Raw genomic sequence first — 17,159 nt, forward strand, 5'->3', positions numbered from 1 at the left:
CCGTGACCCGTTTTCCCTCACAAACAGGCATTCTGCTAACAAAGGTCTAGTATACATGTCTTCAAATTTATAGAGTCAAAGCATCTTCATCCATACCAGCTTCTCTATTTAACCCTCCTGTCTTACTTATTTTTGTTTGAATACTGCTTTTGCTGCCTGAGGTAAAGAACAAGATGGTGCCCATTCCATGTACAGAAGCCGACCAGTCTGGCAGTTGAATTTTACATCGACACTGGCGATGGGGCAGTAACCACCACTTTACCTGAGAGCAGCAGGCTACCTTTAGGGGAATAGGACAGCCTGCATGGCACGCACAGCTGCATCTGCTGCCTGAGACAGCCACCTCACTCTGTCTAGCAATAAAGCCAGCCCTACGAGGTGCCCCTGCTGCCATCTTGAGTAGAGATTCTTGTCCAAGATGGCATGCCAGTGTGGTATAGTGGTTTGAGTGTCGGAGTCAGAATCAGAAGATCCAGGTTCTAGTCCTGACTCAGGCATGAAGCCCACTGGGTGACTTTGAGCCAAGCACTGACTCTCAGCCTAATCTACCTCACAGAGTTGTTGTGAGGATAAAAGGGAGAGGAGGACTATGTAAGCTGCCCCAGGTCCCTTGCAAGAGGAAAAAAGGGGGTATATAAATGTAATAAATAAATACATAATAAAGCTTGCTACAAGATTTTTAGGTAAAACCCTTATTATTTATAACCTCCACAGTATGAGGTGGACCTGAAAATGCCATACTTTGGCATGAGCAGTGTGGTGTTTTCTTAATTTTCCTGTCATAGAAGTCTGTAGGGAAGACATTATTGTCAAATCTAGGATCGACTCACATCTGGCAAATCTAATGATATGTCCAGAGTTGGCTTTCTAATTAGGGACTCGGATAACCCTTTCAGTTGTGGACAGATGATGTTCTGGACAGGATAAAGAGATAGGACAACGCTGTGTGGGGCTTTAAGGTATGATACAGATGTAGATACAATACTACTCACTTTATAAAGATGTGCAAATATGCAGACAGACACTCTTCTTTACACAGGTTTCAAATGTACATGTTCAGAAAATTACAAGCCCAGCATTTTTGTCATCCACAGCAGTAACAGCACAGGATTTTTTTTTAGCAACTTTCTCTTATAAAAAACTGCTTCAACACACACTGTCAACATATTGGGTGAAAAGTATAACAAATGGAGGGACCGAGATAATTCACAGAGTGAATTATTTTTGTTTACAACTCAGAAATATCAGAGACAGTAATGGAAACAAATGGAGAAAGACATTTTAAAAAGATTGGTGCTTGTGTCTCATCCAGTGATGTAAGGGGAGCACAAAGACAATGTATTCTGTACTAACAGTTCTGCTAACATGAGGAAAATGGCACGCTTGTTTGCTAAGCAATCTTCAAGGTACAAGAGTTGATACACAAAGGATATTATCTGAGTAATGCAACGTCCCAGATACTCCAATCCTAAATTACTACCTCACCAGAGACACTAACAGAAGCTATTCCTTTGCATTCAATAAATTACTTTTAAGATTGTCTCTACCGGATGGCTTTCATTAAACAGCTTTACTTTAGTACCCAACTCCTGCTCTGTGCTCATATAAGTAGGAGCACATGAGTCAAACTCAATCCAATCTTGAAATGGGAATACAACATATTTTCCAAACACTTCTAGCTAGAGCTATTAACTACAAGTTTATCACAATGATCCTAGAAGCCTTTGCTGAGGTCACATATATATGCATATTTTAATTATCCATGTTGCAGATCAGCTCCCAATGCTGGAAGGTTCCTGCTGGAATGCAGACTTAATTTCCAACTGCTTTAAGAATTATTCAATACCCTTGCTAATCTTATAGACATTTCTTTGCTGATCCATTTCTCTCTGAAATGTAGATCTGATTATATTCAAAAGAGAAAAAAACTTCCATTCAAACTGTTCAAGGTGAACATACCTAAGAAGTCACAGTGGCTACAGAAGGCACAAGGTCTCCTGTGCAGTTAACAGTGGTATCGTGATTGTACAGGAAACACAAGATCAACCTCTTCCTCCCCCCACCCCCCAAAGCGAGCACACACACAAATGCACACAGGTGCAGTGCGATCCTTTGCATGTTTATTTGGAAGCAAGTCTCACTGTGTTCAAAAGATGTGATTATAATAGGATTACGGCCACACACCTTTCCAGTCAGTATTACGTAGGCAGATGTTTGCTGACTGAAAATGCAGGAACAGAAATTAAGTTATACTTCATGTCCCACAGGACTCAGCTATGACACCTTGGGGTGGGGGGGTAGTAAAATGACATTAGCAATCCATGGCAAGTGACACTGAGCTGGAACTCTAGCCTCACAGCCAGCTACTCTTCTCTGCTTGTTCTTCATGGTTTTCAGATTTTGACCAGTTCGCATGATCACAGATGGGGGAAAAAGCCACAGTGGCTTATCTCCCCCAACACACGTGCCGGTCGTGTGTTGGGGGGATTTGCATAATTACCCTTGCCGGCATGGCTTGTTGTGTCATGTGAACCTGGCAAGGGTGGCTTGTTGTCATGGTTAACAAGCTGTCAGGAATGAATCTCAGCATGTGGACATGTTTAGTAGCTCGGATTCAGAACAGCCAGAACAGAGGGAGGCTCCCTCCCTAATGAGCTCAGATATGGCAAGGCCTTTCCCCCAAGACCTTGGCTCACAAATGGCTCGGCCTGAATGCCTCCCCCTTCCTCCTTCATGAGAACCCAGGTTTCAGGGGAGGAGGAAAGTGAGGAGCGTGACTTTAGGGATGCTAGGGTTCGTTGCAGAACGAAGCGGGAAAAGTTACGGGTGGAGCTCAGACGCTCCACCAGGTTAGCATTGCGTGAAAGTGTGGCCCAGAGTGGTAGGTGGCAGTATTGCAACTGAAACTCTCCCCACAACCTGAGTTCAATCCCAGCGGAAGCTGGGTCTCAGGTAGCTGGCTCAGATCGACTCAGCCTTCCAACCTTCTGAGGTCAGTAAAACGAGTACCCAGCTTGCTGGGGGAAAGGTAGTCACGACTGGGGAAGGCAATGGCAAACCACCCCGTTACAGTCTGCCATGAAAATGCCAGCGTAAGAGGCGTCCCTCTAGGGGTCAATAATGACCCGGTGCTCGCACAGGAGGAACCTTTCCTTTTCCTACGTAGGAGGGAGCCACCATAAGGGAGGAGCATCCCTCCTATGCTAGTCTGGCTGAGAAGTTCTTGTTCAGACTGCTGGCAACTTCTCTAATTTCCACTTCAGCTCCTTTATTGATATTCATAATTGTGTGGAGTAGCTGTTTTCATTGTAGTCTGAGAGTTTCCTAGAATTTGCATTTGTAGGGAAGCTAATAAATTTAACTAATAAAGTAGTGAGCCTGAAGCCTGGTATCATGGAGTGTGTTGACTGTGAAGGGAGAGGATGAAGGAACATGACACAAGCCACCCAGAACCCATGGACTGTTGTAGGATTCTGGGGTGGCCCCCAGCTATTAGCACACATTAGAATTATTTTGGCTTTCCAATGCAAGTGTTGGTTATATAGTATGAAACATTTAAAAAGCTTGCAGTTATTTAAATTTTGGTGTGTTTTGACAGGAACACATTTTAATATATAAACAAAAGTCATATTCACTTTATTGCAGACTAAGAAAATGGCTGTTCATTGGAATTGGGCAGACACTGAGAAAAAAAAGTCTACAGATGAAGTCTTGCTGCAACCCATAATAAGAAGTCCTAAATGTAAACCCATAATGGTCAGATTACTGGTGGGTTTGAGGATTTGTGATGATGATGATGTGAGAAACTATGGTAATATTTCTGAAGTTACATTTCTCTGTGTGTTGTGTGAAGAGGGGCTGGGTGGGGAGTATATTGTGATTAATCTTTTTTTATCATAATTTAAGGTATGAAAATGCACACAATAGATGGCTTCATAGCATAGACTTAAGAGCCAGAAATGTTTCCTAAGAGAAAGAGAATAACTCCAAAGAGTGGGGGAGATGTTTTATTGGTCTCTTTGAAACAACACCATTATCAGTATGAATGAACTTTTAGGACTCTGATAAGCCACTATCTGTTCCCTATGCAGAAGGACAAGAAAATAGTGAGAAAAAATTCATGGGAGGATAGATCTTCATTCCATGGCGCTGAAAATGTCAACAACTGGGGCCGAACTGCAGCAGCCACAGAATAAGTCAGAGCTAGCCACAATAATCCATTGCTCCACTTCACCACACTTTAGCACACATATAAGAAGTAGGCAAATTTCACCATATTAACTACTTGGTAAGTTGGTCATCTGTATTCACCCTTTGTTGAGACATTCTTGCATATCCCAAGCAGTTTATGCACCATGTTTAGGAGCATGGAAACATCTGAGTTATTGCACAGAAGAAATTATATTTTTGTCCATTTTTGTCATTTCTGTGGCTCATGTGCAGACACAGAAAGTGACAAATGATGGGGTTGGGCAGGATTTAATATGGTCTCGGTCACTGGTAGAAACCTCCTAGCTTTGCTTGAAACTATTGGGGGGTGGAATCAAAAGAATTCTCACCTCTCCCTAAAACTGCAGCATGCTGAGCCTGAAGATATACACTAACCTCATGCTCCCGGGAATGTTCCTGGCAGCACAGGTACTGGCTCTTGGCCAACTGGGGTAGCGGCTGCAAGAAAGCAATGATGGACACATGAAACCCAGTGGTGGCCAGCAACTGCCAGATGAACTCAGAGGGTAAGAGGAGTTAGGAGGAAGAAATACAGTTAAGGAGTGAAGTGGGATTGGTGGAGGAAGTGGAGTGAGCAGTACATAGGAGAGTGGACAAATGGGGACAGGCAGAACACAAGGAGAGCAGGACGCAGCAAAGAGAAAGGCAAATGACTGTTCTTTCCTATTTGACCCACCTTTCTTCCCCCCTGCAATTCCTTATGGGTTTCCTCTAATTGTTTCTATTATCTTATTTGGGGAGACCTCTTAAACATGGGCAAACCCCGCTAATGCTTAGGTCCCGACACACTATTACAAAAACACCACCACCAAGGCATTTTTTTTGACCCTCACTGAAAGACAAACCATCAGGGGGGTGGGGGTGGGGAACTCGCATCAGAGTACACTTCACAGCTTAAAGGAAGTGAGATTCTACCATTTATAGGGAAAGAAACAAAGTGATCAATATGAAGCATTTTCAGAGAAAAATGAAGATTTTATATGAAGAAACCAAGTGATTGTTCTAAAAATGTTTTATTTATTTTGGTCTATTTGCTTTTTCACTTTCCTATCTGTGTCCCAAATTCACCTGCTCCCCTAATCACAGGTAACAATCTCCTAACCTCAGATGGCCTCTCTAGATATCATCACTAGCAGCTGTGATAAGCAGCAAGACTAGATATGCCTACATCCCCAATCTGATCTTATGTCTGAGCTGATCTTAAAGAAAGTTATAACAACATAGCAGCACTGTGATGGCTACATTTTGAACTACAGAATACTCTGGAGATATCAGGAAGGGGGCAACCTCTAGGAGCAGAAAGCCTTATTCCATGTTGGTGCTTCTCAAATTCTACTGAGTTCCTAGTGAATCTTTAGACCCCAACAGACAATGGACTATTTTGTAGATCCCAACAGGCATACAAGCAAATAATATAACTTTCCCCTTCTTGGTTTATGTGGGATTCAGAAAAATATCCCCCTCTTCTGAGGGGCTGTGGGAAAATAACCAGGTGAACCCAGCTTAAAACAAATGTCAGTGTAATGTCTGCCCTGGAATCACAATGGTGTCAGTATGGTGCCTTTCCATGCCACAGCAGTCCTGAGGTATGAGCTACGAAGTATTGTAGCCCATCCTCTCCCTTTCATTCATGACAAGTCAGCAACAGTGCATGGATGCCGTTATTTTTATTAAAATGGTAAGCTGGTTTAGTGATTAGAAACAGACGTGAAAGAAATATTCTAGACCCTATAGAGAAGTATCAGCAACATGCCTAGCTAATTGTGACTCTCAGGGCCAAAACTACACACTGCATGTTTACAGGAAAGCATACTTTAACCTGGCTGATTTTATTTTGGAGGAAAAGCAACTGCAGGGCCCCAATCCGAACTGGGCCACTGCACCAGTTTTCTGCTACAAATCGCTCCCTCCCAGGGCCAATCCTACAACTAAGTAGAGTGAAGTGCCTGCCTAAAGCAGAGGGTGATGGGGTGGGGCGCAGTTGCCCCACCAGCTGTCTCCCTCTGACCCTCATGGCCACTCCCATAACCTGAGCCAGTGCAACTGTGGTGGCCATGCTTGCATGTTGCTGGCCTGGGCTGGCTAGCAGTTTCACCTAGTCACAAACAGACCACTGGGAAAGGCTCCTGACTGTTACACCGGAGTGTCAGACATGTTGGCTGTCTGACACATGCACTGTGTGCTATGTATTTAATTGACATTACCCTAACACTTTGGCTCAAGAGTCCATTTTGGTTCTGGAAGGCACAGCCTGAAAACTGCCAGGAATGTTGTTAGTAACACTCTGGAATACTGCAGAGGTATAGGAGCCACAGTATGTACACGTTTCCTTCTTGATTAGGTTAAATATAGTCATTTCCTGTAGCTATGGAAATATGCAAATGTTTGCCTGATTGCCATACCGTCACCCACAAGGGTACTAACTCACAACACAGAACAGTACCTTTGAATTGGCCAATCAATGGGGAAAATGGCCCAATCCTGAAGTGTTCCCATCTCCCAGACAGGTATGCAAGGCCAAGCACTATCTGAAAACCTTTGATGACACCCGTTGTTTTGAATATTGTACTACACTACTCTATACAGCTAGCTAAATGTGAATTAATCAAGGGGCAAGGAACCTCTTTCAGCTTTCTTTTCATTCCCCAGATCTAAACTATTTCCCCCTTTGTTTTGATCCATCCTGTGTCCAGCCTCTGAGCCATCAAGCTTTTTGTTCCTTTTGTTTCAAACCCTATAACTGCTTTGGAGTTCAGGCAATCATTCATTCTCTTTGCTTGGGCATCCCTTACGCTGGTGTGTGTCAGCTATGAGAATAACCTGGGGTTCAATTGGATTTAATATTGTTCCTCATAACTCTTTGCTAGCATGATTCTCTGCTCTACTCTGGTGCCTACCCCCTGTTTCCAGTGCCAGAGTCCCCTGCTCTTTTCACGCCAGATAGATCAATTTGCCTTGTATACTTAGAGTGGAAACTTTACCCCATGGTAAAGTGCCCTACTCCAGCAAAGGAGATCGTTACCTTGTCATGGTGCTGGAGCTTGAGCACCTCAATGATGTCATGAGCTAAACCGTGAAGGGACACTTAAGACGGGAAGGTCATGGCAGAGAGGTCAGACTAAATACGATCCCTGGGGAAGGAAACTGCAACCCACCCCAGTGTTCTTGCCATGAAAACTAAATGGATCAGCACAACCAGAGATATGTCAGTATACCATCGGAAGATGGGACTCCCAGGTCGAAAGATGGTCAAAATGCTACTGGGGAGGAACAGAGGATAAGTTCAACTAGCCCCAGATGTGATGACGCAGCTAGCTCAAAGCCGAAAGGACGGCTAGCAGCCAATGGTGCTGGTGGTGAACGACGAATCCGATGTTCTAAAGATCAACATACCATAGGAACCTGGAATGTAAGATCTATGAGCCAGGGCAAATTGGATGTGGTTATTGGGGAGATGTCAAGATTAAATATAGACATTTTGGGTGTCAGTGAACTGAAATGAACTGGAATGGGCCACTTCACATCAAATGACCACCAGATCTACTACTGTGGACAAGAGGACCACAAAAGAAATGGAGTAGCCTTCATAATTAATAATAAAGTGGCTAAAGCAGTGCTTGGATACAATCCAAAAAATGACACAATGATCCCAATTCAAATTCAGGGTAAGCCATTTAACATCACAGTGATCCAAATATATGCCCCAACCACAGATGCTGAAGAAGCAGAAGTAGATCAGTTCTATGAGGATCTGCAGCACCTACTGGATAGTATGCCAAAAAAAGATGTTATTTTCATTACAGGAGCCTGGTATACTAAGGTGGGTAGTCAAGGCAAGCATGGTCTGGGATGTAAATATGGAAATGCCACATTGGTTGGAAGTGCCATCATTTGTAATGCTGTGTGTAATTTTAAAACTGATTTCAAGAGACACTTCATTGTTTTTGCTGCAGTAGGCTAACACGGTTGCCCTCTGGGAATCATTTAAACATGTGACTAACAGCATGTGCAGTTTGGCCCACCGTGAACAGTGCCTTCTTAGGAAAACAAGGAAGCGGCCTTGTACTGAGTCAAACCATCTAGCCTAGTATTGTTGACACTGACTGGCAGCAGCTTTCTAGGGTTTCAAGCAGGAGTTTTTCCCAGCCCCCCTACCTGGAGTTGCTGAAGACTGAACTTGGGATCTTCTGCATGCAAAGTATGTGCTCTACCACTGAGCTATGGCCCCTCTGCTCATTAATCATGGCTGCTGTCTGCTATCTTGCTTCATATCCTATCACAAGTAGAACTAAATACCAGTTGCTGGGGAACAACAGCACGAGACGACAATTTCCCTCATGTGCTTCCCATAGGCATCTAGGCTAATGGCCTTCTCATAGGCATCTAGTTGGGTAGTATATAAATATGCTAAGTAAGTAATATAGTAAATAGGTAGAATGGCATAGCACAGCACAGCATAAGATTGGTCATGGCTCTCCTTATCCAACTGAGATACCATAAATGATAGGGGGCAGACTGGCAAATTAGCTTTGGGTCCAATCCAGTTTGCCTTCCTGAGCAGCTGCCCTATGATTCCCTTAAGGAGGTCAGCTTAACAGTTGGGAGAGTTGTAACTCCAGAAGTGCATCCAATAAGAGCAATGCAGTCAATGGGGGGTACTCAAAAAGCCAGCTAGGAAATCACAGGCATAAAAAGAAGACACATCAACTGTCCCATGATTTCCTCAAATTATTTCCTAGTATCTTATGTAATTAGGAAAGAAGAATGACCATGGACATAAACACAGCAGCCAACAGCAACATGACTGCGATGACGTGAGTGAAACCAGTGATCCAAGTCAGAGATCAAGTGCTCATATAAGTGCAGCTTTTCCCTCCGCAGAATTCTCAGTATATTTAGACATGAAGCACTCCTTTCTATTGATTCAGCCAGCAATGAATTAGGAAATTCACTATATTTCACAGCTGTAGCTGTACACAGCCAGGGATCCGGTTAGTTCAGAATGGAAGAGCATCAAAGAAAAGAGTTACAGGAAAACAAAAGCGCTTTGACAACTACATTCTCTTTAGAAAAGAAAAAGAAAAATTTCAATCTTCTTCTACATACCAGAGTTAAAAACTGCTCAGCCCAGACTGACATGTTACAATTCTTTGATTACTTTTTTTTTGCTGTGCCATTTTCTATTGATTAAATAATCTCGATTAGATATTAAGCTCCTTGTTATTGGTGCAGCATATAAATTATTCAAGAGCTATATAAATTCTTATGGCAGGCATGAATTTTTAAACCCTAATTTGGGACTGAGCCAAGACCTCTTCATTTAAAAATGGTTTTTTTCCTCTTTTCCCCTGGCAGAAAATGAATACATGTGTGCTGGTGATTTTTTTTAAAACAGGGTCATTTTAACCACCCACTGTTTATTTATAGGGTGTGTGTGTGTGTGTGTGTGTGTGTGTGTGTTTTAAAAGGTTGCTAGGCATATTTAGGATGGGGCTAAAGAGGTGTGTTTTTGTGTTGTCGAACCACTTGAGACTTTGATTTATTGGGAATGAAAGGCTTTTTGAATGCTACTTTTCCTGTTATTTATAGTGTGTAAGTCGTACATGCCTAAACACCACCCAAGATTCATATCATTGCATGCAATGTTTAGCAGAATCCAGCCAGAGCGATGTCTGGTGCAGGATGGACAAGCTGAAAGCTCCAAGACATACTTCATCGGCCAATGCCTTTTACAGAGAAGTAAATTTCCTTTGGTCCATTGGCCAATTATTTGGGCATCTCTAGCAATCCAAAAACATTTGTGACTTTTAGTTTACATATCTTTTTTTGGGGGGGGGGGTCTGTTTACTGGAGGTGGGGGTATTTTCATCCACACCCTGCCGTATCATAGACTTGTGTTCCTTTTGCTTCCTAGGCAGACACCTTGAAGATGTTACGCAATATGATGGCCCCCTGATCAATCCCTGAATGGGTTGTCCAATTTGTTCACCATGAACAGAAACTGCAGTTTCACGTGCCCCTGCAAACCTCTTCAATGAGTGAAACAATGGTATGCAAAATTGCAGGATCTTCTTGTCAGATGACCCTAAGCTAGGAACCTGTTCAGACATGAAAAAAACAGCATCACAAGAGCAGGTTTGTTGTCTGCCTCAGCCCACACAGCCCAATGCTTACCCCTGCAGAAATGCACATGACTCACTGGAAACAGTTGTATCCAGGATACATACCTCAGGGGGATCACATGAGACATTCCCATATTAGAGCTAGCATGGGGACCTTTCAAATGACATTGGCCCTGAATACAGATTGTCCTGCTTCAGCATGTATCCCCATCACATCAAGGTGTTGTTGTTGTTTTCAACAGCAACCACAACACACTTCTAATGTGAGAATTAGGCTTTTGTTTGTCTCCTTATACTTTAGTTCCTTGCTGGAAAATTCGAAATAATGTTCTCTTACTTCACAGAGATGTTTCCGCAGCATGTTCACGGAATCTTGATTTCATTTATATGGAAGCCCACAAAAAACAGACGGTACTTTGCTGTGGGTGTGCCAAAGAGCCTGGCACATTGTTCAGCTGCCACTTAGTTTAATGGAGTAAATCTGCATGCTGGAGGAACACTGGAAGTCACATGACTTAGAGTTGATCTACCCATGCAGCAGAATCACATGGTGCAGTTTTTTCTGGATCACACCAGACTGACTGTCGGTGGGGGATCTCGTGTTTGAATACTCCCTCATTTAAAAACTGCCCGCAGATAGAAAACTAGTATGTCACAAAGAGGACTAAACTAAACCTTTCTCCCTTGCATGCTAGTTTTCAGTGTGTAGGCAATGCTCCTCATTTTCTGTTTTTGTTTTTTGGTGGGGAAACATTTAACTTGAGATTCCCCCACCTGCAGTCTGAACCAGTACACTCCAGGACTGGTGGAATGCATACATAACCTCATAGCTAACTTAACCTCTCTAAGTATTAGAAGGAAGGAAGGAAGGAAGGAAGGAAGGAAGGAAGGAAGGACAGATTGTCACATTAGCTTAGCTAGGCTGCTAAATTTTTAATTTCCCCCACCACCAAATGCGTTTTCAGCCTTAAATAAACTGTGGAAAAACGATTTGATTCATGACTGCATTACGAATCTACTCAACCAAGCCCCTTGTCACAAATTAAATAATAAACCAAAAGTCAAACATGATTTGTGAAATTAACATTTATCTAGGAAATATTCCCAAGCGCTCTACTGTTATTAGACTTTGGCATCTGAAATACCAACCATAATATATAATATGCCTAAGAAACCATGCCACCAGCATTGCTATCAAGACATGAAGTTTGATGGAAAGGATGCGGTAACCAGAGACTAATTTGTAGTGGGGTGGAGGAATGGAAGGTTGTGCTATCCTATACTTGCTAGTAACATCAGCATTACTCCTTCCACCCCTGAACTTGGCATGCTATCAAAGAATGCTCCCACACTGTTGATTATCTAAACCCCATTTATTGATTAATCACCTTTCTATATTGCCAATCTCAACAGCTTGTTTTAATAATGAACAATGACATTTAGCACAAAATCTGCTAAATTATAGTCATTAATCATAACAGTTAACTTTTTACACTTTGACAACTACTATCCTTCATTTGAGGATCCCAGGATATACTTTTCTGAGATACATTTTCTTAACTCCATCTTGCAGATGGATCAACTGAGGCTTAGAGCATCATTAGATTTACACAACCATTAAGTGGTGTTGCCTGGAATAAATTCTAGAACTGAGGTCTAATATTTTCAAAAGTAATATATGGATTTTTCTTTTCTTTTTCTAGTCTCTGGCTACAACTTCTCCTGGGATTAAGCAATACCCTAATGGCATAGAACAAGCAGGATGGACATAATCAGAGAAAATCCCCCCTCCCCCAAAATATAATTAGTGAGAAAGAAATGGCATACAATGATAAAGCCCAGAGGGCTACCGGTGTTACAGCCTCATTCTATGCAGGAGTAATTCTACATAGGATCAAGCTGTTCTGTAGAAACAATATCAGAAAGTCCTGTGGCACCATAATAATAAACTGAGTTATGTTGCTTCAGCTTTTCTACAGTAGAGCCCACTTTATCAGATGCATCTTGCATTATAGCCAGTGTGGGCCATTAGCTACAGTGTCGTGGAAAATCTTCATTCAAATTTGTGCTCAGTCACTATCACTCAGCATAACCTGCTTTACAGGGTTGTTGTGGGGCTAGGGGTGCTTTCAGACTAGACATTTATTGTGCAATCATGCTGCCTCATTTGGGTAATTTCACGGGAGGGTCCAGATGATGTCACCTTCCACTTGTAAACCTTCCCTGTTTTCCCACTCCTTCTTCCATCTTTTTTATTTCCACAAAAAGTCTGTTAAAGACGAAACGATGGAATAGCTGCACAGTATATTTTGATAGCACTAGGAGCCCTCCATCTGGAAGCACCCTAAGATTGCTGCCCTGTATACATGTACCTGTAAATCTCATATAATTTTAAAGGGCTTAATTTGGAGTAGACATGCATAGGCTAGTGCTATAAAATGGTACTCTGACCTCCTTTTAGGAAAAGCAGTAACACAAATGTAACAAATAATATTTCAGGTAATATGGGCCTGTGCTTTCAGCTTAAGCAAACATCAGTATTTGCCGCCTTTTCAATACTTCGTAAGCCTGCCAAAGCCCGTTTGTGTACATTAATCCATGTAAAATATGCAAATGTATAAAATTAAAAATTACATTGCATAACAAAATGATCATGCCAGTTTAAAAAGTAACTAGATGCTAAGCTAATCATATAAAGATAGTGTAGCTTTACTGAACTTCAAAGCCAAAGCAATGGGTTGGGAGAGACACAATGATATACTTTTAATTCCTGGTTGTGACATCAGCTTTTTTCTTTTTTTACTGTGACACCACCCACCTCTCTCATAGGCCTCAGTTACTCATCCCCAGAACTAACAGCTTTCTTCAGGAGGAGAAACACTACAATGAGTTCACAACAGTGAATTACTATATGCAGGAAGGAACAGTTAGTCCAGTGCTACTGGTCTCTCTTACAGACTACACATCAACAAATATGTGTGTCCATCTGTGTGTGTGTGTGTGTGTGTGTGTGTGTGTATGTGTACACATGCACAAACACACAACTGTCAAGAGAGAAAAACTGAGAACAACTAAAGATTTCTGGTAGCCACAGTTCACTGCTGTAGAGAATTTCTCATACCAAAAGAAATTACAACTGCTTCTACTAAACTAACCCTTGAACTGTTGATTGGATAAGAATTCATTGCTTCAGCTGTATGGCCCATGTGGGATTATTACATCCATTCAACACTCTTTCCTTGGTTCAGCAATTATACCCTACAGAGATGTGACATTAAAAGGGTTACCTCCAGCAAAGGTTTAATTTAAAATAGACAAACTCCTTTGCTTGCAATTCAGTTAGTAACATAAAAAATAACATTTAGTTGCATTCTATGTATGCCCTTTTCCATTTTAAAATAATCACCCCTCCCCACAACACACAGTTGTGTTAAGATTAATATGACTAGTCTGTGTGGCAACAAATTCAGCCTTTGTGGCTTCTAATAAACTTGAAAGAACTCTGTCCATGATCCAGATTTGCTGACCCAAAGTGACAATACTCAGGGGATAAGCTATATCAGTTCATTATTCCTGCAAAGTCAGCAGATAGAGAACATGAACATTCTTGTTTTTGGAAAAACCAATAAAACTCTTGCATATTGTAACTGACTTTGAAATTTTAAATTACTTTTTAACAAGAGAAACATAATCTAATTAAAATGCTAGACGATGCTAATGATGAAGCGTTTTATTAACTGATTAGTTACGGAGTCTGCTGGGCTCAAATCTGGGTTACCCACATTCATATTCCACTGCAGCGATGGGCTCACTGGGTGGCCTTGAAAAATTTACACACTAGTCTGGTTCAGACGATCATCTAAAGAGAATTTTGAGGGCAAACCACTGCTTTGTCCTTTAAAAAAGGGGCTATTTGCAGTTTTTTCCTTGCCTCCATGCTGCTGAAATACAGTGGTGGTGGGGTAGTACGAGGCTGCAAGAAAGGCTGCATGTTGCCCACCCCTGATCTAAAACCTGGGCTTGGGCTCCAGTGTGCCCCTCCCATCCCCTGGCTGTAAAATGCTTGTTACGTTTAAAATGCTAAAGATATAACAACAATACCATAATACAAATTCTAGTTCTGCATTTCTACCTAGGCTTTGATGCGGGGGGAGGAGAGCATTGTTAAAAACCTTGATGGAAAAGGGAAAAAAAGATAAAAACCAAGAAAAGGGCATTTTATATGTTTGAGCACCTGACAGGTAGAAACTATTTGCTGGTTCCCCCTGTTAAGGCTGCTCAGTGCACTTTCCCCACAACATTTCCACCCTCCCCCCATGGCAAAGAATAATACCTACAAATATTTTTTATTTTCATAAACATCATGCAGCTTTAAAACGTGGGGGTGTTCTATCAACTTCAGGATGGCTATTTCCCGCTCCACCTGGAAAAGAAAAGACAAACACAAGGAACGATTAGCATCTGTGTCATAGACTATATTAAGATGCACGGCACATAATTCTTCAACTGTTTTACCCAACCCCACCTCCAGCAAGTTTCATTGATTTCCCCGTTTTAGTAATCATGCAGAAAAGAAAGCAGATCCGATATTCAGAAAGTGGCAGAACTTAGCAATAATACTGATGAGTTTATTTGTTATTAATATTATATTAACTTCCAGTCAGATATGCACAGATTTACACAAATACATAATTTCTAGAGGGATAGTCATATAGCCTGTTGTAGCAAACCCCCCCCCCCCGAAGAATCTTGTGGCAACTTAAAAACTAACAAATTTATCACGGCATAAGCTTTGATGAACTAGAGTCAATGAAGGAGGCATGAAAGTGCATGAAGTGTATCTTCATTTGGTAAACAGACACATGGATGGGTGTTCTACAACAACAACCACAACCATATTTACAAAGACAATTACTTTTATCCTTAAAATATTTTTTTAAAAAACCCAACATCCACAATGGCATTCAGAAATCCAAATGTCTGGCACACAAATGTTATTGTCTGGGCCTGTCTTAGGTGCTGTCCCATGCTTCCAGTTTGAAATGCAACTATAGTTCCCTTATTGCACTTCTGTTGCAAATGGTACTATATTGCACAAAGTTTTGCAATAGTGAGGATTCTGCTGACAGCCCCACATCTCCCGGGTTAGGCATCCACTGACAGTTTGGTAGACTGGAGACAGCTATTCAGTGGAGGACAGTCTGAGGCTGCATTCAGATGGCTGATCAGATCATGGTTTGATATCCTGGTTTATTAATTAACTGTGGTTTGTACAAATCATATTTTGCCATAATCAGACAACATAAGAAATTGCAGTTTGTAACAATGCATGGACAGAAGCTTCAAATTCCCTCTCCTCTCACATGACGGAAGAGAAGGAGGAGTGTGCAAGTTCAAGGCTTGCTGAAGCTTGTGTACATTATAGCGAACCATGGTTTTTGGAGCCACAGACTGAAACATCAGAACCTTCAGAAATCAACAATGCCCTAACACTTGGCTAGCACACCAGTATCTAGAATGCCTGGTTTTAAATTATTAACACTGTGTGGTGAGCTGATTTGCTCCAAGGTTCATAGTCTTGTTATGGAGAGCTGTATTTCTGAAATTTTAAGGATGAGGAATTCCTCTAAGTGAGCTCATTTACTCTTAAATGGGCTCCATTCATTTAATCTCACTGATGTACAAATTCTGAGTAAAACCCAACAATATGATGCTAGAACCCTTTTGGCAATCTTCTTACATTTAGAATGGAGGAAAAAGCACCCATGAACTGCTTTGGCACTCTCCTCTGCTGAATCAGGAGCCCTAATTAATTATGTACTTCACAGGCCACATGAGAAGGTACACTTATGTAATAATGAACTCCTAATGCCCTGATCGCATGGCCTAATGAACTGAGAAGGGAACCCACAGGATTAGCACTTGGCTCATAATACAGCATCAGGAGAACCAAACCCAGTTTAGGAGCTGCTACTGGTGCTGCTATCCTAACTGCTGCATCCTGGAATGTTCTGTCACAGATGGTTGTGCAAGGGCAACTAGCTTGGAACTGGAAGCCAGGTAGGAAATTTAACCCGGCCAGAGCCAGTTATCTCCATTCCATTTGTGAAGGTTAGGATGCTACTTTGGTTGTAATAACACAAATCATTGTTTGCAGTGTGCCATAGCTAAAGTACATTTTTGGAACTGGGCTACACCAGGTCCTATAAAAACTATAGGTTTATTATTCCCCCTGTTAGCCAAGTCTCAAGGCAAATTGGCCACATGCCCTTATCTCATTCATTCACACCACAATGCTCTGAAATAGATTTCTGTAATTCCCTAGTCCTAAAATAGGAGCTGATACTAACTTTCCCAAGGCTGTTCAATTAGTCCATGGAAATGAAACTAAAGTTTATCCCTCCAACTCCAGTTCTGAATCCATATGATCATATTGTGGTATTTAAATCACTGTAGGATTCCCGTAAGGAAGTGAGCTTTACAACTTTAATGACAAAAGATCAATTGCTGATAATTTCTAGGCATCAGTTTTATATCATCAGAAAAAGAATTACATTAAGATGTAGTGCTGAAATGTTTTAATCATAGATGGAACTACAGTTCTACTGGTAAGAAGCGTATTCTTTTTTCTTACTATGTATGAGTCCACATCCTTTGTTACTTAAGATATCCTCTCATACCTGTACTGTTCTAATCAAATACTTGGCCAGACAAGGTTGGATTTGCTTTAAGGAGACCTTAAAAAAATCCTAAATATTAACTAGTTGCATTTCATTTTCCTGGAACCAATTCTTCCATCTGTCTCTA

General features: G+C 41.6%; 1 protein-coding gene across 2 annotated transcripts in view; it reads right to left on the reverse strand.

Moving 5' to 3' along the window:
• The window catches only part of BRSK2 (BR serine/threonine kinase 2), a 602,546-nt gene that overhangs the window by 126,043 nt on the left and 459,344 nt on the right, over window positions 1–17,159 (reverse strand). For both annotated transcript variants that reach the window (XM_084828558.1, XM_084828549.1), the window contains exon 3: window positions 14,690–14,775. In XM_084828558.1, coding sequence (XP_084684684.1) covers window positions 14,690–14,775 — 86 coding nt within the window. The remainder of the gene's footprint in view (window positions 1–14,689; window positions 14,776–17,159) is intronic.

Source organism: Heloderma suspectum, chromosome 1 (genome assembly GCF_057233095.1).
Source record: "Heloderma suspectum isolate Gila_16-S chromosome 1, 16-S_ref, whole genome shotgun sequence".
Taxonomy (NCBI): domain Eukaryota; kingdom Metazoa; phylum Chordata; class Lepidosauria; order Squamata; family Helodermatidae; genus Heloderma; species Heloderma suspectum.